This window comes from Microtus pennsylvanicus, chromosome 11, assembly GCF_037038515.1.
Source record: "Microtus pennsylvanicus isolate mMicPen1 chromosome 11, mMicPen1.hap1, whole genome shotgun sequence".
Lineage (NCBI taxonomy): Eukaryota > Metazoa > Chordata > Mammalia > Rodentia > Cricetidae > Microtus > Microtus pennsylvanicus.
The window spans coordinates 19,086,253-19,108,843 of NC_134589.1; the positions used below are offsets into that span (position 1 = coordinate 19,086,253).

Below are 22,591 nucleotides of genomic sequence, written 5' to 3' on the forward strand. Positions count from 1 at the left end.
ACTTTTTCCTGTTGTTTTTTGAGACTAGGTCACCAGGTAGTTCTGGGTGTCCTGGAACTCATGGTGATCCACTTCTCAAGTGCTGGGATTAAAGGCATGTGCCACTAGGCTGGACCCATTCTCATACACTCTCATACACACACACACACACACACACACACACACACACACACACACACACACACACACACTGATTTTTCGAGACAGGGTTTCTCTGTAGCTTTGGAGCCTTGTCCTAGAACTCACTCTGTAGACAATGCTGGCCTCCAACTCACACAGATTCACCTGCCCTGCTTCCCAAGTGTTAAAATTAAAGGCATGCGCCACCACTGCCAGGCATTAAATTTGTATATTTTTAAAATTTTATGTATATGAGTGCTTTGCCTGAATGTGTGTATGGGTACCATGTACATAGCTGGTGTCTACAGAAGTCAGAGGAGAGGGCTGGATCCCTGGAACTGAAGTAACATAGTCACTAGGTGCTGTGAACTAAACCACGGTCCTTTACATGGGCAACAAATGCTCTTCTCTTACCTGCTATCACTCCAGCCTTGATGGAGGAAGGTCATTGGTTAAATTAAAAGAAACTGCTTTGGCCCATCTCATTGGTTAGGAGATAGGTGGGAGGAGTAAACAGAACAAAACGCTGGGAGGAAGAGGAAGTGAAGTCAGACTCGACAGCTTTCCTCTCAGGAGCAGCCGCAGGAGAGACGCCATGCTACCTGCTCCAGGGAAGACGCACGCTATGAAGCTCCGACCCAGGATGGACTTAGGCTAGAATCTTCCCGGTAAGACCGGTGCTACACAGATGATAAGAAATGGGCTAGTCCAGGTGCGAGAATTAGCCTAGAAGAGGCTAGATAGGAATGGGCCAGAGCAGTGTTTAAATGAATACAGTGTCTGTGTAATTATTTCGGGGCATAAGCTAGCTGGGCAGGCGGCTGGGGTTTTGGGAACACAGCCCCGCCGCCGCTCCATATTACAACACAGCCTCCCTCCACCTTCTTTTTAGCTTTAAAATTTAGACCTCCTAGGGCTGGAAATATGGTTCAATGGCTAAAAGTACATACTATTCTTCCAAAGGACTGGAGCCTATAATTCTGGCTCCAAGGTATCCAACACTCTCTTCTGACCTCTACTGGGAGCCTCACACACGTGGCATATAGTCTCAAAGAAATACATATATAAACAAAAATAAAAGTAAATCCTAATTTGTTTTAAGATTTGTTTGTTTTATTTGTGTCAGTGTTTTGCCTGTATACACATGTGCACCATGGCTAAAGGTCAAAGGCATTAATTAGATCCCTAGGAAGTGGAATTACTGACGGTTGTTAGAGCCACCATGTAGATGCTGAAAAGTAAACTCGGGTCCTTGAAAAAAGCAACGGGTGCTCTTTATCACTGAGCCATCTCTCTTACCTCTAAAAACAAACTGAAAAAAAAAAATTAGGCCAGGCAGTAATTGTGCCTGCCTTTAATCTCAGCACCTGGGAGGCAGAGGCAGGTGGATTTCTGTGAGTTCGAAGCCAAACTGGTCTACAGAGCTAGTTCTAGGATAACCAAGGCTATACAGAAAAACTGTCTCAAACAAAAGCAACACACACACCAAACAACAAAAATAGACTCAAGAATTCTAATTTTTATTTACTATCTAGTTATCATTAACTACTAAGAAGATTCTACTAAGAGGATTAAAGATAGCCAGATGTGTTCGTTTACAACTATAATCTTAGCACTCAGAAGGTTATGGCAAAAAGGTTAAAAGTTCAAAGCCAGTCAGAATTTTGCTTTTAAAAAGGCTCTCAGAACCTGAATCTTACTAACCGTTAACTCAGAAATTACTAAGATTAGGCTTGTCTTTAACAAATGTATTAAGTAAGACCTACTTAGATCACCAGGGAGCGGAATTGGTGCTTCTTAAACTACATGAGCTCTGTGTAATCTAAAGCTATGGAGACAACATTGGTCTCAAACTACAGGCCTCATACTGGAAATCATGACTCTTTAACTTCCAGAGGCTTGGGTCACAACACACCCCAGACTAGGCACAAGCCTTCCTGACAATGCATACCTTGCTTTGTGATTCAGAGGAGCTATGTTTCCTGACCTCCCCCATTCCACTCCTATTTTCAGTATCAGCTTTTTCTGAAAGGAAAAAGGGTATAAAGTAGATTTAAAGTCATGCTTAAACTGAGATGGCAGATACTCAGTAGCTGTGGGACTTTTCTAAAATGGTTCCAGTTTATAAAATGAGCATACTTAACTTGGCCCAGTTGCTCACATCTATAATACCAGGACTACGAAGACAGGGCAGCAGGGTAACTGAGAGCTGGAGGTCAGCACCGGCTACACAGTGAAACCTCATCTCAAAACAACCAATGAGCCAGGCACAATGTGATGCTCATCTGTGATCGATCCCAACATTCAGAGGCTGACCCAGAAGGATCAAAAAACCTGTATCTGGGCTGAGTGGTGGTGGATACACCTTTAATCTCAGCACTTGGGAAGCAGAGACAGGTGGATCTCAGTGAGTTCGAGGCCAGCCTGGTCTACAAAGAGAGATCCAGGACTGCCAGAAATGTTACACAGATAAAACCTGTTTAAAAAACACCAAACCCAAACTAAACCAAAAGGAAACAAAACACCACCAACCAACCAAAAAAGAAAAGAAAACAAAACAAAACAAAAAAACAAAAAACAAAAAAAAAAGCAAACCCGAAATCTGTCACAATACTATGTAGAGAAAATTGATCACTAGTGATGGGGAGATGAACAAATTGGTGGAGTGCTAGTCTAGCACACAGAAAGTCCTGGTTTCAAATCCCTAGTACTTATAAGACTGGGTGTGGTGGTGCATACCCATAGTATCAGCACTCTGTACACAGGAGGAGGATCAGGAATTCAAGGTCATTCATGGCTATATAATGACTTTGAGGCCAGACTCTCTGAGACTTTGTCTCAAAAAAGTGGAAGGAGGGGGCTGGAGAGATGGCTCGGAGGTTAAGAGCAACAGTGTCCACTCTTCTAGGGGATTGAGGTACAATTCTCAGTACTCATATGGCAGCTCACAACTGCCTGCCTGTAACTCCAGTTTCAGGGTATCCAACACCTTCATACAAACATAAATAGAGGCAAAACACAAATTTGCATAAAATAAAAATAAATGAATCATTAAAACAAAAAAAGCAGAAGGAGCCAGGCGTGGTGGCACAGATCTTTAATCACAGCATTTGTCCTTAATTTTAGTACTCGGGAGGCAGAAGCAGGCAGACCTGAGTTCAAGGCCAGCTTGGTCTACATAGTGAATTCCAATATAGCCAGAGCTGTGTGGAAACACCCTGTATCAAACACCACCACCACCCCAGCACACATGCCCAAAAGGAAAAAAAAAATCAGAAGGAATGAAAACAAATCAGGGCTGGGAAGAGGAGGGCTCAGTAGGTAAAACACTAGCCATGTAAGCATTAAAGCCTGAATTGAGTCCCCAGGACCCAAAGAAAACCAGATACAGGACCCAACCCAGAAACTCTTGGGTCAGCTAGCTTAGAGTACACAGCACATCAGGAGAAAAAGAGAAAAAAGAAGAGACCCTGTCTTAAAAAGGAAGAAGCAAAAAACTAATTCCAGAAAGTTGTTCTCTAACCTCCAGGTGAGCCATGTACAATGTGCCTGAATATGCACAAATGTGTACACATACACTCAAACTAATTAACAAAAAACTTACAGAAGTATAAGTTTTTTCTTATGAAGTTAGTGAAAATGGGGGTGCAGTCAGAGGCAGTGGAAGAGCACTGTGTCACATGCCACAGATAAAAATGTCAGCACCAGACAGTCTCCCCAGTACCTGTGCCAGTAGTGCTAACTATCTAGAAGACTAAGGAAAGAGGATCTTTTGAACCCAGGAGTTCAAGACCAACCTGGGAAACACAGTAAGATCCATTTTCACTATTAATTAATTTAAAATTTTTAACCAGTTACCATAAAGATATGGATTCAATGACCAACACTGCCAAAATAAATAAAAATTTGACGTGTATGTACATGCACACCAGCACAAGGGTTTCAACTTTTAGAAGATGCACTAAAGAGCAATTCAAAATCTCGTGCCTTCACAAATACAAATACAGAAGATAGTCATGTGTTCCCGCAGAATGAAGAATGCCTCCACTTAATACCTAAGCCGTGGATGACGTTCCCTTTAACACAGTTCTCAGGAACCATGATATTCCAACACTTACCTTCCAGTGTTGCAACTAAAGGCATGCACCACCATTCCTGACTTAAAAATAGTAATTCTTGAGCTGGTGAAGCTCTAGAACAAGTCAGGCAAGATGGTACCTACCTGTAATCCCAGTACTTTGGGAGGCTGAGGCAGGAAGACTACCCCCAGGTTTCAGATCAGTCTACTACGCAGTGAATTCAAGGCCAGCCTTGAGTATAAAGTGAGACTTTAACATAAAGACTTCAAGATAAAATTAAGATTTTTAAGATATAAGCAAAACTAAAACACATAGAAGATTAAAGCATAGACATTAAGAGACTAGGATCCAATACTGGAAAACAGACTGGCAAGATGAAAGTAACCCAGGTTATGATATTCATAACAGACCTGAAATGGATTACTTCTAATTCAGTTAAAACATCTAAATACGGAGTTAGAGATGGTTCTGTGGGGAAAGTGCTTGCCATGATCTCTGGGATCCATATGGGAGGAGAGAACCTACTTAAGCTGTTCCCTAACATACATGCATGCAAGCAGGAATGCAGGCACACAGCAAATAAATAAATAAAATTTAAAGGAAAAAAACAGTCTAACAAGATGACTCTGTGGGTAAAGGCACCAAGGCCAAGCCTGACAACTTGAGTCTGATCCCCACAACCCACACTGTAGAGAACCAACTCCCACAAGTTGTCCTCTGATTTCCATATGCGATGTATGTACCCCCCCACAAACTATAAACAGATAAATGTACTTAAAAAAAAAACATTTAAGATATCTAAAGATGGACCCAGGTAGGAGCAGCAATGTGTGCTTGTAATACCAGCACTCAGAAGGCAAGGTAGGAGCTACAGGGCAAGATCCAATCACAAAACCACAACACTGCTCCCTACCCAAATGAAGTACTTCTATACAAATGTAACTGAAAATCCTTATTCTCAAGAAGACCAAAGCAATATTCAGGAAAGTCATATTCTTAATTTTGTTCAAGAAGAAAGTGCACAAAGTCAGGTGTGGTAGCTAACTCTGATAATCCCAACAAAGAACTTGACTGGCTGAACCAAACACAAAGGAAAGATAATATAATAATACAACAAATCCAATTTACAAAGCACAATTTTTTACAAAGTACAATTTTATGTCTGGATACAGAGAACAATTTATCTTAGCATCAACATGCCCTATCCTCAACCTAGCCAGTGTCCACTACCTATACTGGAGCACCAAGGAGTACGGAGCCACCTGTAAAAGCTTTGCATGGGCCCAAATAGCATTTCAACTTTTGAACAACAACAATAACAAAAGTTTAAGAGATCATGTTTAAGTTTTAGTGAATGGTTATATGTTCAATATGTTAAGAGCCTTAAATTCAAATAATAAAAGTTGACAAGTGAAACTAAAATTTACAATATGTGAGCCTAGAATTCCTACAGTGAAAGTATGATACCAAGAAGCATTACCATTTTATTAGAGTAACGGGCTTTCTTCTACAACTACTACTCACAGCAAAGACTTAGAACAATGAAAAAGTCTGTTAAAATTACCTAAATATACTATTACTATGGTCTATTCTAATCAAATACTGTTAACTGGAGAAAGTTCCAAAATCCAGCATAATACCTGTACATTGTTGAATATGATAATAAGAAATAAGCTATTCCTGAAAATAACTCAACCCTTAATCTTTATTTTGTTTTTCGAGACAAGGTTTCTCTGTGTAACAGCTCTGGCTGTCCTGAAACTCGTTTTGTAGAACCTGATTGGCCTTGAACTCACAGAGACAACCCGAGGACACTTAATCTTTAAAAGTTTTTTTATTAGCTATTTTCAAAAGGTCAGCAATGTAAATATACTTAACACTACTAAACTACACCCTTAAAACGGCCAAGTGAAGCCACCCAAGCAGTCAAGAGGACAGAGGCCAGGGATACATTATATAGGCCCTGTTTCAAAAGAACAAACAAACAGCAAAGCAAGAAGTTAAAACAGAGGAAGCTTGGGATGCAGCTCTACTGTAGAGCATGGACATAGGATATATGAAGTCCTGGGATGGATACTCAGAACACAAAACAAAGAGGAAGACAGGAAAAGGAGAAAGACGTTATTATAGAAAAATTAGTTGTATGATTTATCACAACTGGATTAGAAAAGAGGCTGGGTGCGGTGGCAAAAGTGTGTAATTCCTACATTTAATAGGCTGAGGCTGCAGGGTCACACAGTTCAGGGGCTAAAAGGAGGCCCTGGTCCATCCTCACCTCCAACCCAAGAATAAGAAAACAAACAAGTAACAAATAAAAGCTGTAATCTCAAAATTTAAGAAACAGAGGCAAGAGGATTGCTATAAAACCAAGGACAGAGTCTATATATCTAGTTTCAGACTAGCCATATAATGAAATCCTGTCTTAAAAGAAAAAAAAAAACTGCAAATAAGCTCTAAATTTCCTTTCCATTTATGTATTTATGAATTATTGTTGGTTCATTAAATGCATGTTACAACGGAGCTGGAGATACAACACCAATAAAATCTAATTCATTTTTTCACAAAGACTGCAATGGGCATGGTACTATGCACCTATACTTTTAATACCTAGGAATCTGAGACAGGAGAACCATGGGATTTTGAGGCTACCCTGAGTAATATCTATCTCAACAAAACAAAATAAACAAAATACAAAACCCAGACCCCATAGGTCTTTTTTTTTTAAAGAAAATAAAAATTTAAAGAGAATTAAATTAAAAGTCAATAGAGTTCTTTTTAAATCCCAACACTGGGGAGGCAGAGACAGGTGGATCTCTGAGCTAAAGGTCAGCCTAGTCTACAGAGCAAGTTCCAGGACAGTCAAAAAAAGAAAAATAGAAAAAAAAAAAGACTAAAAACAAGAACTTTTAAAAAATGTATTATGTACACAGTGTTCTGTCTGATATATGCCTGCAGGCCAGAAGAGGGCACCAGATCTCATTATGGATGGTTGTGAGCCACCATGTGGTTGCTGGGAATTGAACTCAGGAAAAAATAATTTTAAATAAGCAGAGCTAGGAATGTAGCTAGCTCATTGGCAGAATGTGTAGCCAGCATGCATGAAACCTCCAGTTTAATCCATAACACAAACAAACCAATAGTTGTTTGTTAGGGTTTTGGTTTAGATTTTCTGAGACAGAGTCTCACTAGGTAGCCCAGGCTGACCTCAAATTTCTGCCTCTACCTCCCAAGTTCCGGAATTATAAACACGCATTACCACAGTTGCCTGGCAAAGTAAGTCTTACTAAATGAAAGATTCTAACACTCCCTGTTCTCTTGCTCATCTTAACAAATGGATTTAGACTTCAGCATTCATGTGAAGAGTCATTTCCAAAATTCAAAAGCTTTTTATTGGCACAATTATCTTCAAACTTCCCTTTATCTAAAGCTCTTTATGGCCAAATGCAGTTTCACCTTATTTCTCAGATATCATTCACATCGAATCTATAACCATTAATAGTTTCAAACAAGAAAGAACTAAAATGTAAATGCAGCTGGTTGCTTTCCAATCACGCGCTCAGAAGCAGACATGTCAGTATTTGGGGTTTACCGAACACTAGCATAGTTTAAAGGGAAGCTACAACAGAAACTTTAAACCATACGTTATCCAGAGCCTGTCTACATCGAAGAAATAGCCTCGGCTTGGACAGTCCTAGGAAATTTCTTCTTTCCTTTTACATTTCATGCAGGCTAATTTTCCTCTCCACCACTACATCTACTCTGATCACAAAGCAAAAAAGTCATAGGAAAGTCACCAGCTTCAGGGAAAGCTTAGGAGGACAAAAGTTAAACCTGGCTGTTGAAGGGTTCTTTACAATACAGTAGCCACATAAAGGATCACTGAAAGGCATAAAGAGAACACTCTGAATAGTGTATTTTCTTCTAGCACCATTATTGCCTCTACACACACAAAATCCAAACAGGTTGAGCCATCCATATTATGTATAGTCCTGTACGTTTTAATGACACAGCAACTCATTCTCACCAATTACTGGCAAATACTGAGGCTATACAATGACTTAAGATAAGGTTGTAGGAAAACCAGACTGTTCTAGTAGGGGAGAGGATGGGAGAAGCCAAAATCTTGTTTAAAAGGACAACAAATATATCTAGAAACAAGATTTGTTTCATAAACAATGTTTTCATTCATTTTGGTAAATTTAAAAAACTTACCCTGAAGAGATTTTCCCAATCCCTGGCCCAGCTTCCACCCATGTTTCTGGAGTAAGCGGTGTCCAATATTATCCTGACAGACAGAACAGAGAGACAAACCAAAAATATTCCAATAATATATTCTTCCCTTCCTAGTGGCATTAAAATAGGTGATGACGAGATAATTCTACATATATGCATGCAAAAAGGTGCTAATAAAAGGGTAAATGTGCCCAGTAAAAGGGACATTAATGTAAAAAGAAATGCTGGCTAGTATTTTATATGGGAAGAACATATGGGAAAGGGTCCTTTCTGATAGTGTGCTGGGCAACTTCTGTACATAACACTTTAAAACGACAAAGGGGGGAAGGAAAAAGGGGGAGAATCCACTTATGAAGTTTTAAAACTAACATTAAAAAGCATAAAATCAAGGTATTTATACGATCATATCCACCACCTAGACAGCACCACTTTAAGAATTTTTTTTTAAGAAAAGAAAAGAAAATCTGCATTGTGTTTAGTTATTTTGTTTATGTGTCAGGCTTTCATGATATAAAGTAAGTTGTAAGTGTAAGGCTACCCCCAGCACGAGAAATGGAGACAACCACCAAATCCAGGCTATGCTTGATTGGCTTTTATATATATAACATATAAATATAACCAGCATGCAGCCAATATTAAACTGAAAACATTGAGGTTAGTAAAACAAGAAGTTAAATTGAGTAAACAAAAAATAAAATGAGCTCAAGCACAGACTGAGTGATGCATTTCAAAGTGTAGTCTAACAAAAATGCTAAGATGTTAGAATGAAACAGGCCTAGCAATAAGTCAACAGTAAAGAACCATTAGTGCATGTGGGGTCAACATACATAATGTCTCATCTGGAAACAGTATTTCAATGAAAATCATATGAAAGATACTAGAAACAAAAATTAAATGTCAGCCACTGTATGAAATCAAGAAATCAGAACTTTCAGAGCCCTCTGTTTAATTCTCTACTTTTAAAAACTGTTGTGGAAGCAACAAGACTAAGCTAAAGAACTACTGAACACCACGGGGGAAAATGCTACTAATCCAGAAAAAAGCTAAAGGCTGGGCTGTAGCTCAGAGGAAGAGCAGTTGCCTAAAACACACCAGGCTAAAATCCCCAGCACCACACACACATTAAAATAAACCAAAAAAATCTTCAATATATAGTTCAAGTAATTTATAAACGTAATCTAATTCTATCATTTGAAATAAATTTTATTATACCTGAAATCAACTTAAAAAGCCTTGTAAATTATCTACTTGCTTTTTCCTTCTTTCTTTTTTTGGGGGAAGGGGGTTCAAGACAGGGTTTCTCTGTGGCTTTGGAGACTGTCCTGGAACTAGCTCTGTAGACCAGGCTGGCCCTCGAACTCACAGAGATCCGCCTGCCTCTGCCTCCCGAGTGCTGGGATTAAAGGCGTGCGCCACCACCGCCCGGCTCTTTCTTTCTTTTTTGTTTTCATTTTGTTTTCAGTTTTTGGAGACACAGTTTCTCTGTGTAGCCCTGGCTGTCCTGGAACTCACTCTGTAGATCAGGCTGAACTCAAACTCAGAGATCCACCTGCCTCTGCCTCCTGAGTGCTGGAATTAAAGGTGTGTGCTACCACCACATGGAGTCTTTTTATTTTTCTTAAAAGAAGAATTTCTGTAGCACAATTAATAGAAACCCAGAGATCAACTTTGGGTTTCAACCTGAAAGTCAAAAAAATAAAACAGCCAGCCACTGACTCTTACCTCTACCTCAGTCTGAAATGGTGATCCTGCCTCCAGAATCTCAGAAGGAGACTGAGACTGAGTCTGAGAGCTGCCACCTCCCATTTTATATTCCCCATAGTGCTGGGATTAACAATGTACACCACTATCACCCTGTCTCTATGGAAAATAGTATAGCTACTGGGAATAAAGTGTGTGTCACCACTGCTTGGTCTGTAAGGCTGATCAGTGGGGCTGTTATACTCTCTGAACTTCAGGCAAGATTTATTTATTAAAATACAAATGAAATATCACTACGAATTTCCTTCTACAAATTTAGGACAACATGCAGCTGAGCTGAGTGATGGCTATTTTACCAGTGGAGGTGAGAAACCAGACTTTGATTTCCCAGGAAGGATCTCATTATCTTAGGCTGGTCATAGACTTGCTATATACCCTTAAACATCTGATTCTCCTGTATCTAGCTAGGCAGGGCTGAGATTACAGGTATGCATCGCCATACCTGGTTTATATAGTGCTGGAAAGACAGCCTAAAGCTTCATGCACACTAGGCAAATACTCTACCAACTGAATTATTGGTAGCCCTCAAGATACTTCTTTTGTGATTTTCCTTTTTCTAGATAGGTCTCACTATGCAGCCTACCAGGCTAGCCTGGAACTTGTGATATTCCTGCCTCAGCCTTCCAAGTGCACCACCATGCCTGGAGTACTTAATTTTATGGGGCTCCAAGGTGTTTTGAAAAAACAAAAGGTGGAAGCAAACAATACAAAGCTGTTTTTAAAACAAAAGAAACTATTGCGATATGTGGTATATTCACACACATATAAAATATGGTATATTAAAAGGCCACTAGAAATTATTTTTGCTAAAAATAGAATTAGGAAACAGGTCTGTATGCAACCCCAAGTGATCATGTTCACATTATTAAATATCACAAAAACTTAATTGAACACTGTTTCTGTTTCTCTTCTCTCCTACATACTAAGAAAAGCATCATCTCGCCCAACTACTTATAAATAACTTCATTATTTTTTAAAGTTAAAAAAAAAAGGCAAATGGCAAATCATATTGAATCACATCTTTAATCCTAGAACTAGGGAGGTAGAGTCAGACTGCAAGTAGATCAGAAGTTCAAGGTCATCCTTAGCTATCTAACAAATTTAAAACCAACCTGGACTACAATAAAAAAGGCCTAGGGATTTAGTTTAGCTGCACAATATTTGCCTAGCAGTGTGAGGCCCAGGTTTGAGCCATATCACCTCAAAACTTTTTTAATTAAAACAAAAATATATGAAAGCTAAGATTAGCAAAAAACAAAAACAAGAACAACTCTTATTTTCCTACTACCAAAAAAATATATATCTATTGTGTACCTCTAGAAATGACAAGGATAACAAAATGACTCTTAGATCATGTAGTGGAGCTTGACATGGTGGCACACTCCTCATAATCCTAGCAACAATAAGGCTAAGAAAGGAGGATCACCTTCAGTTCAGTGACAGTGAGGACTAAACTGTGAGATCTTACCAAAAAAACCTAGTAACTAAACCATTTCAGTTTATCACTGTTTATTCCCTTGCTATCCTAATGCTGTAACTGTATTTGTTTGGCACAAAGATTTATGTATTAAAAATGCTGACAAAAACTGTTGTCCCTCCCCCATTCACTGTGATCTGTGGTTTTTGTTTTGTTTTGAATTCAGCCCATGAGATGAGACATTATGCTGACGTGTTATATTATGAACGCACTAAAATAAACAGACAGATGAAGCAGTATGCTATTTCCAAAAGCAGTGCAAGTGGAGTGAAAGCATTTCCATACGAACCTGGCTTTAAAAACTGGGCTGTCAAAAGAACAGTTAAATGTAACACAAAGTAAGAAACTGTCCGATCACTAATGGTCGCTTTATTTTTATTTTTTTTTGTCTTGTTTTCAATTCACTGCTTGCAAGTAATGTATTTATTAAAGAAGACTGAAAGCATAAGTAAACCACGAGTCAAGACCAGCTGAAGATTCAAGAGCAGCGTGTTGTGACTGACAAGAGTGAAAGGAAAAGCAAATGTTACAGGGAGAAAAGAAAAGTTTAGGGTCATACACATTAGCACTTTTACAACGCCACTCAAGAGGCCGGCTGTCACCTCTGAGGAAAGCTGCTGACAGGGAATGGCAGTGGTGTCACTCTTCTGAAGCCTCATGTTAGACGGTTCTAACTTCTCAACTTTTCTGAGCAGGAGCAGAGAACGGGATGTTTGAGGCTATAAACTATTGAATATGCCACTGAGGTCTTCTGACTAAAATAGACAACAAAACTGTAGACGTATCTCCCACCAGCCTCAAGTAAATGAGTAACTCATAAAGGGAACCTGGGCCTCTCCTATCACTTCAGACTACCTGTTTTTGGAAGAAAAGCTGCTGTGTGGCTCTCCACGGAATTATTCAGTATGATCTCCTACCAAAAAGAAAAATAAACAAGCGATGGTAGCTGTGGTCAAGACATAAGTATACCTATAATAAATTGTCAAAGAGTAAGGTTTTTTTTCAATATTTGTGTGTGTGTGTGTTTATCTGCAGGTTCCTGAGGTCAGAGTGTGAGACACCAGGGAGTTGAAGTTAACAGGCAGCTATGAGCTTCCCTGATATGGGTGCTGAGAAGCTGAGAATCAACTTGAGTCCTCTGCAAGAACAATACTCACTCTTAACCACTTGGGTCATTTCTCCAGCCTGAAGAATAAATTTAAAAAGAAAAGAAAGAAGAGAAACAAGGACAGGAGTGGTAGCACACACTTATTCTCGGCACTCAGGATGCAGAAGCACCCAGATCTCTTCAGTTCAAGTACAGCCTGGTCTACAGGACACGTCCTGTTCCAAAGACAGTCAAGGCTACCTAAGGAGACCCTGTCTCAATAAAACAAAATAAAGTGATAATAACAGAACTAGTTCAAGGATAGTCAAGGTAACACAGAGAAACCCTGTCTTGAACCTCTCCACCCCCAAAAAGTAAAAGAAAGCCAGGCACGGTGGCTTACCCCTTCAATTCCAGAACTTGCGAGACAGAGACAGATGGATCTCTGAGTTTAAGGCCAGTCTAATCTACACACAGTGAGTACAGACAGTCAGAGCTACATAATAGCGAGATCTGTCTCAAAAAGAAAAAAAAAAAGGTATAATATCATGTGCCTATAATCCCACTCAGAGAGAGAAAACTAGAGATCCAAGGACATCCTATTGAACCTGAAGTCAACAAGAAATGATCTCAACAAACTAGCCACGTGTGGTAGTTCATGCCAAAAATCCTAGAACTTGGGAGGTTAAAGCAATATCTCCATGAGTTCAAAGCCATCTTAAGCTATATACTGGCAAGGACAACAGGGAGACAATGTTGGTAGGAAGAGGGAAGGAGAGGAAGAGAGAAAGGGAGAGAAAGAAAAGAAAAAAGAAAAAGTCTAATATCTACATGTATATATAATTTGTTTTAAATTATTTTACAAAAACAAAATTTAATTTTTTTAGTCTTTTCAAATAATGAAATCACAAAAATATGTGGTGGTAATAGACTAGGCTTTTTACAACTTAAATGTACATGTAAGAATTACAAGGAGGGCTGGAGAGATGGTTCAGCAGTTAAGAGGTCTTGCCAAAAAAAAAAAAAAATGACCCAGGTTCAATTCCCAGCACTCACATGGCAGCTTGAACTGTTTGTAACTCCAAGATCTGACACCCTCACACAGACACATGTAGGCAAAACACCAATGCACATAAATAAAAATAAATTAAAAAAGTATTACAAGAAATTTCATTTTTAAGCTAAGAAATAAAGTAAATGAATTTTTCTTAAGGAGGATACACAACCATGATTTTCTACCTGATTCAGTTTCCAGAGCTGAGCTTCAAAATGGCAGCTATAAATGTTCTTCAGCTGAAAATGAAGTCCTACTGTGTTCAAATGTTCAGCTGAACTGGAAACCCATTTTTTTGGGGGGAAGGGGAACAAAATTATATCCATTGACTTATTTTGGTTTTCTATTTCTAAAATTAAAACATAAGCTAAAATCATGTATTACCACCAAGCATGGTGGCACAAGCCTTTAATTCCAGCAGGCAGATCTCTGTGGGTCCAAGGCTAGCTTGACCTACAAAGCAAGTTCCAGGATAGCCAAGGTTCTTACACAGAGAAATCCATTCTTGAAAAACCACGTACAAACAAAAAGAGGAGGAAGAAGAGGAGGAGGGGGAGAAGAAGAAAGAAAAAATCTCAACTACCGACATGTGTTCCTGCCTATTATGTGAGAGTTTTCAAATGGGAGATCTTCAAAAGCAAGAAGTACTTTATAAGTAACTACCACTTTGCTTAAAATGTAATAACATTAAAAAAGCAAACTAACAAAAACTTCTTTAACTATTTTTGATGGCCCTCAAATTTTTTATATATTAATTAAACACGAAGTAGAAAAGCTTCCCAGGAACTGTTCTCTGCTCCATGTTACCATACACCACCACAGTGACAAAGACTATTTGGCAACACCACCATCACGTATGATAAGAGCCTGACAAAACACAGATAAAAAATTATTTTAGTGCAAGGAGCTAGAAAATTTTGATACTAAAAAATAGAATTTCATATCTCAATAGAAAACTACACTTCTGATATATCAGTGACTAGATAAATATTAATCCCACACTCAATTTTCTTTTAGTTGACAACCACATTCAGTTTATAAAATTTAGCCCATTTTCAGCAGGACAAAATTGGTCTCTTGAGTGGGTTGTAAGCTTTGCTGATTGTGTATTAGAGACTCTATAAGCAAGAACCAATGCTACCAGGTGAACCCATGCAAAGAACAAACTTGTAAAAATTTCCCAAATGAAAAAATCTATAGCTCACTACAGATGACAAATGAAGACTAGAGAGAAAAGCCATATAGTAATGCTACACCATTCAGCTCCAAGAAGCATATTGTTTATTGTGCAGTCCACATAAAGTCACTGCTAAGAGTCAAATTAGCAGTCTCACAGTTACATTTTGGAACTAGTGGAGTCCACAGATCTAAACAGATATGCAATAGAACAAAACTCTAGCTATACCTGTACCACTAAATCCTTAGATAAGTAAACTAAACATTGGCAATCAGAGTTTGAAAACTTAACACTAATTTTTAAAACCCACTCAACCTGACAATTCCTAAAGTCAAGATTTTAGTCAGGTAGAACGAAAAAGCAACTAATGGCTAAGGAACAGTTGTACTTGGTACATAGGTACAACTGTATTAATGACAGCATCTTTTCAAATATATGATGTAGGCATTTGGTCTTTTGTCCAACTTATATTATCCCATGTTGTTTATCACCTTCAAACTAAGATAAAGGTCATAAAAAACCATATATCCTAAACTATACCAATCAATTCTTATAATTATAATAGAACCTAAGATTGGACTATAGCTTTAGATTACATTTAGCTTTCCAAATATTTTAAGTGATTAAAATTGTAATCATGGCCTGAACTTAAAAATCTTATAAACTAACAACTTTTAAAGTTCATACTAAAAAAGTTGTTTTCAGTAAAGAAAAAAAATGTTTTATTTTCTTCTCACCATAAATCAGATAACCAAATTACCTACCAATTCTAATTTTCGTAGAAAATGTTTACTCTTGACCACAAGGATATATTATTGGTTGAAATAAATGAAAATAAAACTAGATAGTAAATCTATGAAATAATTTATGAATCTTAGATTTTCATTTTAACACTGGCCTACTAAAACTGAATAACTATCATCTCACTAACAGATCCAGAATTCAGAAGATTGCTTAATGTATAATGTATTAGCATCTCTTTGAGTCTCATTTCACATTTTGCTGGTTTGTATCAAATATGCTCTATTATGAAACAAACAGCCTTAATTCCATATTCATAATAGCCCTTCATACAGGCATATTCCTGACACAAACCTGGGCAGACCTCCATAGTTATCCGCTGTTGCAGATTACCGTTCTTACTTATTTCAATGACTACAACTTTAGCTGCTGCAATGATCTGTAGACTCCCAAAGCTGTGTATTCCCAGCCACTTTCGAGTTGCATGCTGTAGCAAAACAGTCAGCACCTCTCAAGATATTGCTGCAGAGAAAGATTTTAATTCAGCAGAGGCTCTTTCTGTGTTAGAAGCAACATTCCCCCTCAGAACAAAATAGCCTGAGATAGCCAGCCAGCCCTGTAAGTAAACATATCTTATTATCTGGTGGGCATTCAGATGATAGGGAACTTTTGCCTTTGGACGAGAAGGAGCACTATCTACTTTGATATCAATCATGTAGAAGTTCTTTTAAAATTTCAAATTTTATTTCCAAATGATTAGGTAGCAGAAATAAAGCCCCTTGTTTTCTGGGTCCCATTTTTTTTCTTTTCTTTTCTTTTCTTTTTTTGAGTCCTACTTCTATTTAACACAATGCATCCTACAAAGGTCTTCCTACTATTAAACTACCAATTCGCAATTAATGTGCATATTTATGGAAAAATATTTTACCATTAGAACTATAATTCAATAAAATATATATGTCTCTGACCACACATTTATTTTTAAAAGTAAAGATGCAGTCTGAGCACAATATCATTTGTTACTTTAAATGGAGAAGATTAACATTATCTAATAAACAAGACTTAAGCCGGTTCTACTCTTACTCACTGAGATTACTGGGCAGAGATTACACAAGCAGACTGTCTTGTCACAGTGCTTTGCTTATAAATACGACATGTCCAAGAAAAAAAATCCTGGGCACTGTGAGGAAACAGTATCATTAGTTTCATGTCACAAAAACAGATTAAAAAAATTTACAATGTGGACCTACACAGGATTTAAAAATACTAAAGGTCAATGTTTTTTTTTAAAAAAACAAATTCATTGGGTACAGTGAACCACGCTACAGACTCAGGCTAATTAAACTTCCTAATATTGACAAGTCAATATGCTCAACAGAAATAGTTTATCCATGTGCCTCACAGAATATATGCTGGGGAGTTATTACCAGTAATTTGTTCTTAAAACTCTGACACAAAAAAATATTTTTAAATTAAAATGGAAAACTAAATTATTTTCTAGTACAAACCTTGCATTTTGCCTATGGATCTCATTATAAAATTCTGCCTGATGATAATCTCTGATACAGAACAAGGTCTATACATACCTTGGTGAGTTTTAACTCAGCAAAATGGGCGTGGCATTTTAATCTTATGTTAAAATATCAAACTAGACTTTCAGCACATTATCAGATACGAACTCTCCCTCTGCAGCATTATCACATGCGCCATCAATTACTGCCATGCCTAGTCTAGCATCATGCCAGCACATTAAGACAGAAAGTACTATATGCAGTGTTCACTGGACCAGAAAGACAGAAATAAGAAGGGGAGGTGGGGGAGAAAGAAACCCTAGAGAAGAAATTAAAAAAAGGCAGACCGTGCAATACAAACCAGATCATGGCTGCTTAGCTAATATGGGCCAACTGCTGTGGAAGAAAAATGTCGAACACCCCAAGTTGTGTAAATTTCTGTAAACATCTAAACACACACACAAACACACACAACACCAACCTAATTAGGAACATAAATATATGTTGATCCTTTACTATGTTATAGTTTTGAAAACAAAAGCTAAATTGTCTATCCTTTCTTAACTGCTTTGTTATCTCACAGAAGGAAAGAAAGCTAGTGTTTCTTACAGGGTGGGGACTCTATCTTGACGGATATAAAATTAGAACTCCCTTTTTGATCTTTTATCCATTCAAACTTTACCAATGCTTCAATGAAATCCTTTTAAGTATGGAAATGTAAGCATGAATTTTAAATGCTGATAATAACAAGTTTAGATACTTTAACAATAGATAGTTATTTTAAAATGTGTTTTTTAAATGCTCAAAACTTAAAACTTTTTTTTAAATTAAGAGACAGAGAAAAATAAATCTCCGTGTTCTATGACTTGGTATTATTAACATCATAGATTAAGAGGTATAAGAAGACAAATTAACTAGCTTGACCTGAAAAAACAAAACAAAACAAAACCAGCAGATATTTCTTAAGTGACAGAGACTAAGCCCACCACGTCTCACAAGGTCTAACAGTTTGCTACGTCTTAACTGCTTCCACTGGAGCATCTCACACATGATTATTCTGCCCAGAAAGGATTAAAGGATCAAAATACATTTTACTCCTTTATTTAATTTACAAAAACACTACACCCAACTTTCTATCTTTAGCAAAGCTTAATATGGGCCAAAATGATATTTTTCCACTAAATCCTAACTTTTTTCTGTTTTACACTGATTTCCCAACATTATTAAACCACATCCAAACTCCACCTGATTACTGCAGAGCATGCAAGAAAACAGCTCTCAACTGCGCTATTAGTTCTACCTAAGTTTAACTTCACTCACGTCAAGTGTCACACGAGCTCTACCTAACTAACTGGCTAAGACCCAAAATATGCACGGGTCATCTTACCGATTCGATAGGCTTGTCGAGGGATGCTTGTTCAATCTCCAAGTGTCCTTCTTCATACTGATCAAAGTGATTACCCTGGGGGAAAAAACCTGCAGTTATTTTTCAAAAGTAATTAATACTAAAGTGACTGATAATCTAGCCAACTAACTACAAGTAAGTTTTAGTATTTTTCAGTAGAAAACCAAAACTGTACTACAAGTTGAGACTCTTAAAAAAAAATCTGTAAGGCCAATGAGATGGCTTCATACTGTAAAGACATATGTCACCAAGTCTGACCACCTGAGTTTGACCCTGGTACCCACATGGTGGAAAAGAACTTACTTTCAGCCAAGTTGTTCTCTGACAGCCACGTGTGTGCCATGAAACAACACAAATCCCACATATTGCCAAATAAATAATTAAAAAAAAACAACCTGCCACCAGATGATGCAGTTCAGTGGTAGAGCTCTTAATCAGCACACATGCAAACACAGACTCTTCAGTAGAATTTAGAGGTTTAATTTGTTGCGCAATTGATCAAACTGTGAAACTTCAAGACTGTGTTAATAAAATTAACCTTGGGTCAGGGCAGAGCCAACGACTAGCTGACAAAAATTAGCCATAGAGAGTATGGAGAACCCAGGAAGATGAACAGAGATTTGCACAGGAAGCAGTAGGAAAGGACTTTCTTGGGCCTTTTTTGTTGGAATGGATAGAGACACTCTCTTGCTGGGTTCTGGCCGAAAAAGGTCAGCTGGCTGCTTCTCAGCTTCTCTGATCTTGTAGGTTTTCACCCCAACATCTGACTCCCAAGTCTCTATTGGTAAATAGAACAACTTAGAGTAAAAACAATAATTCGCTGATAAAGAAGTTGCCTAGTAAGAAACCTTGTCTCAAAAAAAAAAAAAGTTGCCTAGCAGACCTGGCACATGCCTTTGATCCCAGTACTTGGAAGGCAGACGCAGGCAGATGTCTGAGTTTTGAGGCCAGAGTGAATTCCATGGGAGCAGGGCCACAGAGAGAAATCCTGACTCAAATAACCACACGTGTTGCCTACTATGCACAAGACCCTAAGTTCAACCACCAGCACAGGTAAATAACAAAAAGAAAAGAAGAAACAGTGAAAGGAAGCCAGGCACACAAAACAAAATGAAAAAACTTTAAGAGTCTATGTCTGGAGCTGGAGAGGTAGCTCGGTAGTTAAGAGCACTGACTGTGCCAGACGGTGGTGGCACACGCCTTTAATCCCAGCACTCAGGAGGCAGAGGCAGGTGAATCTCTGTGAGTTTGAGGCCAACGTGGTTTACAAAGAGGATTCCAGGACAGCTAGGGCTGTTACACAAAGAGACCCTGTCTTGAAAAAAACAAAAAACAAAACAAAACAAAAAAAAACAAATAACATTATAATAAAAGTCAGTGGACTCAAAGTCAGGTTTTTGGTTTTTTCTTTTTTGAGACAAGGTCTTTCTATTTAGTCTTGGCTGGTCCTGAAACTTGATATATAAACCAAACTACCCTCCAACACACAAAGATCCTCCTGCCTCTACCTCTGAGTGCTGGGTCTCTTACAGGCATGAATCACCACGCCTACCCCCCCATGTGGTTTTTATTCACTTAGTTTTTAGTAATTTTAGTTAATTTTATTTATTATTTGTGTGTGTATATTTTTTCACAAGCACTCACTTTCAGGTATGCTGTGTGGGGGGCAAGTAATCACAGACCTTGTGTGGAGGTTAGAGGATAACTGGAAGCTGGTTCTCTCCACTTGTTGTAGACTATTTTTTTTAGACTATTTTAACTATGTAAAGATGTGTTATATTTCTTCGTGCTGGGGAATATTACTTTAGCTGTGTAAAGGTGTTACTTCTGTTTATGCTGCATTTATTTAATTTTTTAAATATTTATTTATTTATTATGTATACAATATTGTCTTGTGTGTATGTCTACAGATCAGAAGAGGGCACCAGACCTCATTACAGATGGTTGTGAGCCACCATGTGGTTGCCGGAAATTGAACTCAGGACCTTTGGAAGAGCAGGCAATGCTCTTAACCACTGAGCCATCTCTCCAGCCCCATTTGTTTAATTATAAAAAGATACGCTCTGTGTAGTGACATTTGAATTGTATTTTAATGAATAAAGACTGCCTAAAGATAGCTTTTTTTTTTTTTGGTTTTTCGAGAAAATGTTTCTCTGTAACTTTGGAGCCTGTCCTGGAACTCACTCTCGTAGATCAGGCTGGCCTTGAACGCACAGAGATCCACCCCCCTCTGCCTCCCAGTGCTGGGATTAAAGGCGTGAGCCAACCTCCTGGCCCCACTGGTTATCTTTACAGACCAGATTATGGTAACACACACACCTTAATCCCAGTAGCCACACTAGTTATCGTAGAAACTGGGTGATGAATACCTTTATTGACAGTGGTGCACGCCTTTAATCCCAGCCCTAGACAGGAACGTAAAACAGAGAAGACAATTCTCAGATATAGTCTCCTACTGAGATTCATAGAGGCAGGATCGCCATTTTTGGATTGAGGTCAAGTTAAGAGTCAGTGGCTGTTTACTTTTTGGATCTTCAGGTTGAACCCCAATTTCTGACCCTGAGCTTTTATTAATTGTGCTTCATTGCTGTTTTTACCTTGCCTATTTAAGGTACCTGATTGGTCTAATAAAAAGCTGAACAGCCAATAGCTAGGCAGAAGAGGGACAGGCAGGAGTGGCAGAAGAGAGAATAAATAGGAGAAATCTAAGCTCAAGAGAGAAGGAGGAGAGAAAGAGGGAGGTGTCTGGGGCTGACAGGCAGCTGCCAGCCAGGAGACAAAGTAGAACGTACAGAAAGATAAAAAGGCTCCGAGGCAAAAGAAAAATAAACAGGTTAATTTAAGTTAAAAGAGTTAGTCAGAAGTGAGCCTAAACTGGGCCAAGCATTCAAAACTAATAGTAAGTCTCTATGTCATGATTTGGGAGCTGGTTGGTGGCCCAAAAGGAAAAGCCTACAACTGTAGGTTCTGGGGAATCAAACTCAGGTCACCAGGCTTCCCAGCCAGCTCACTGGCTAAACCATAGCCGGCCCAGGTCTTAAGTTCCTGATGAATGATCATATGAATTATTAACAAGGCTGTAACCATCTGACTTTTTTCCATCTAGATGAGGTGTGCGCCAAGTTTAAATTGATTTTAATTTTGACCTGCCTCTTAGTCTATCTTTAACTTGATTCTGGCTAGTAAGTATATTACACAGATGTCTCTGTCTTTCCCTGCTCTCACCAACTAAAATTCCTTTTTGCTTTTGGTTTTTTGAGACAGGGTTTCTCTGTGAAACAGCCCTATGTGTCCTGGAACTTGCTTTGTCAGGCTGGCCTCTTAACTCAGAGATGTGTCTGACTCTATATCCCTAGTGTGGGGACTAAAGACATACACCACCATGCCTGGCATGTTTGCTTCTTGAGACAGGGTCTCAGGTTGCCCACTGTTCTTGGACTCATTTTAAGGAGCTGAGGATGATACTGAACTTCTGATCTTCTTGTACCCGTGTCTCAAGAGTTGAGGTCACTGACACACATTGCCACACCCAGCTTTATCTTTTCTACTTCATTAATCAACACTCCTTAGAGACTGAGTAAACTAAATACTGTTGCCCTACTCACAACTCAAATGACATACTTATCTATAATTAAGGATGCTTTTTATTACTATTACATTTATAGTCATTCTTGTGTGTGTGTATGCACACATGTGCACATTTGTGTCACAGCACACATATGGAGGTCAGAGATCAACTTGTATGAGTTGGTTCTCCCATTCTACTCTGTGGGTCCTATAGATTGAAGTAGGCTTTTGATGGCAAGCACCTTTAACCACTGAGCTATTTCTTGACCCCAAATTGGACTTCAAAAATTCAAGCCATGTAATGTCACGTGTATAAGCATAGCTCACTTGAAAAGAATACCAAATATGCACAGAGCTCTTGGTTCAATCTCCAACATCA

At 38.4% G+C, this 22,591-nt stretch overlaps 1 protein-coding gene across 6 annotated transcripts in view; it reads right to left on the reverse strand.

Annotated features, from left to right (window-relative positions):
* The window catches only part of Gpatch8 (G-patch domain containing 8), a 71,436-nt gene that overhangs the window by 40,122 nt on the left and 8,723 nt on the right, over positions 1 to 22,591 (reverse strand). For 2 of the 6 annotated variants that reach the window (XM_075990556.1, XM_075990558.1), the window contains exons 1-3: positions 18,628 to 18,702; positions 11,960 to 11,977; positions 8,412 to 8,484 (exon numbers count right to left, since the gene is read on the reverse strand). Coding sequence is in view for 1 of the 6 variants with exons in the window: in XM_075990554.1 (XP_075846669.1) it covers positions 8,412 to 8,484; positions 18,628 to 18,702 (148 nt within the window). In the remaining 5 variants the exon portion in view is untranslated. Of the gene's footprint in view, positions 1 to 8,411; positions 8,485 to 11,959; positions 11,978 to 17,601; positions 17,637 to 18,627; positions 18,703 to 22,591 lie in introns of those variants that run through there. The other 4 variants (XM_075990554.1, XM_075990557.1, XM_075990555.1 and 1 more) reach the window with 3 other exon arrangements.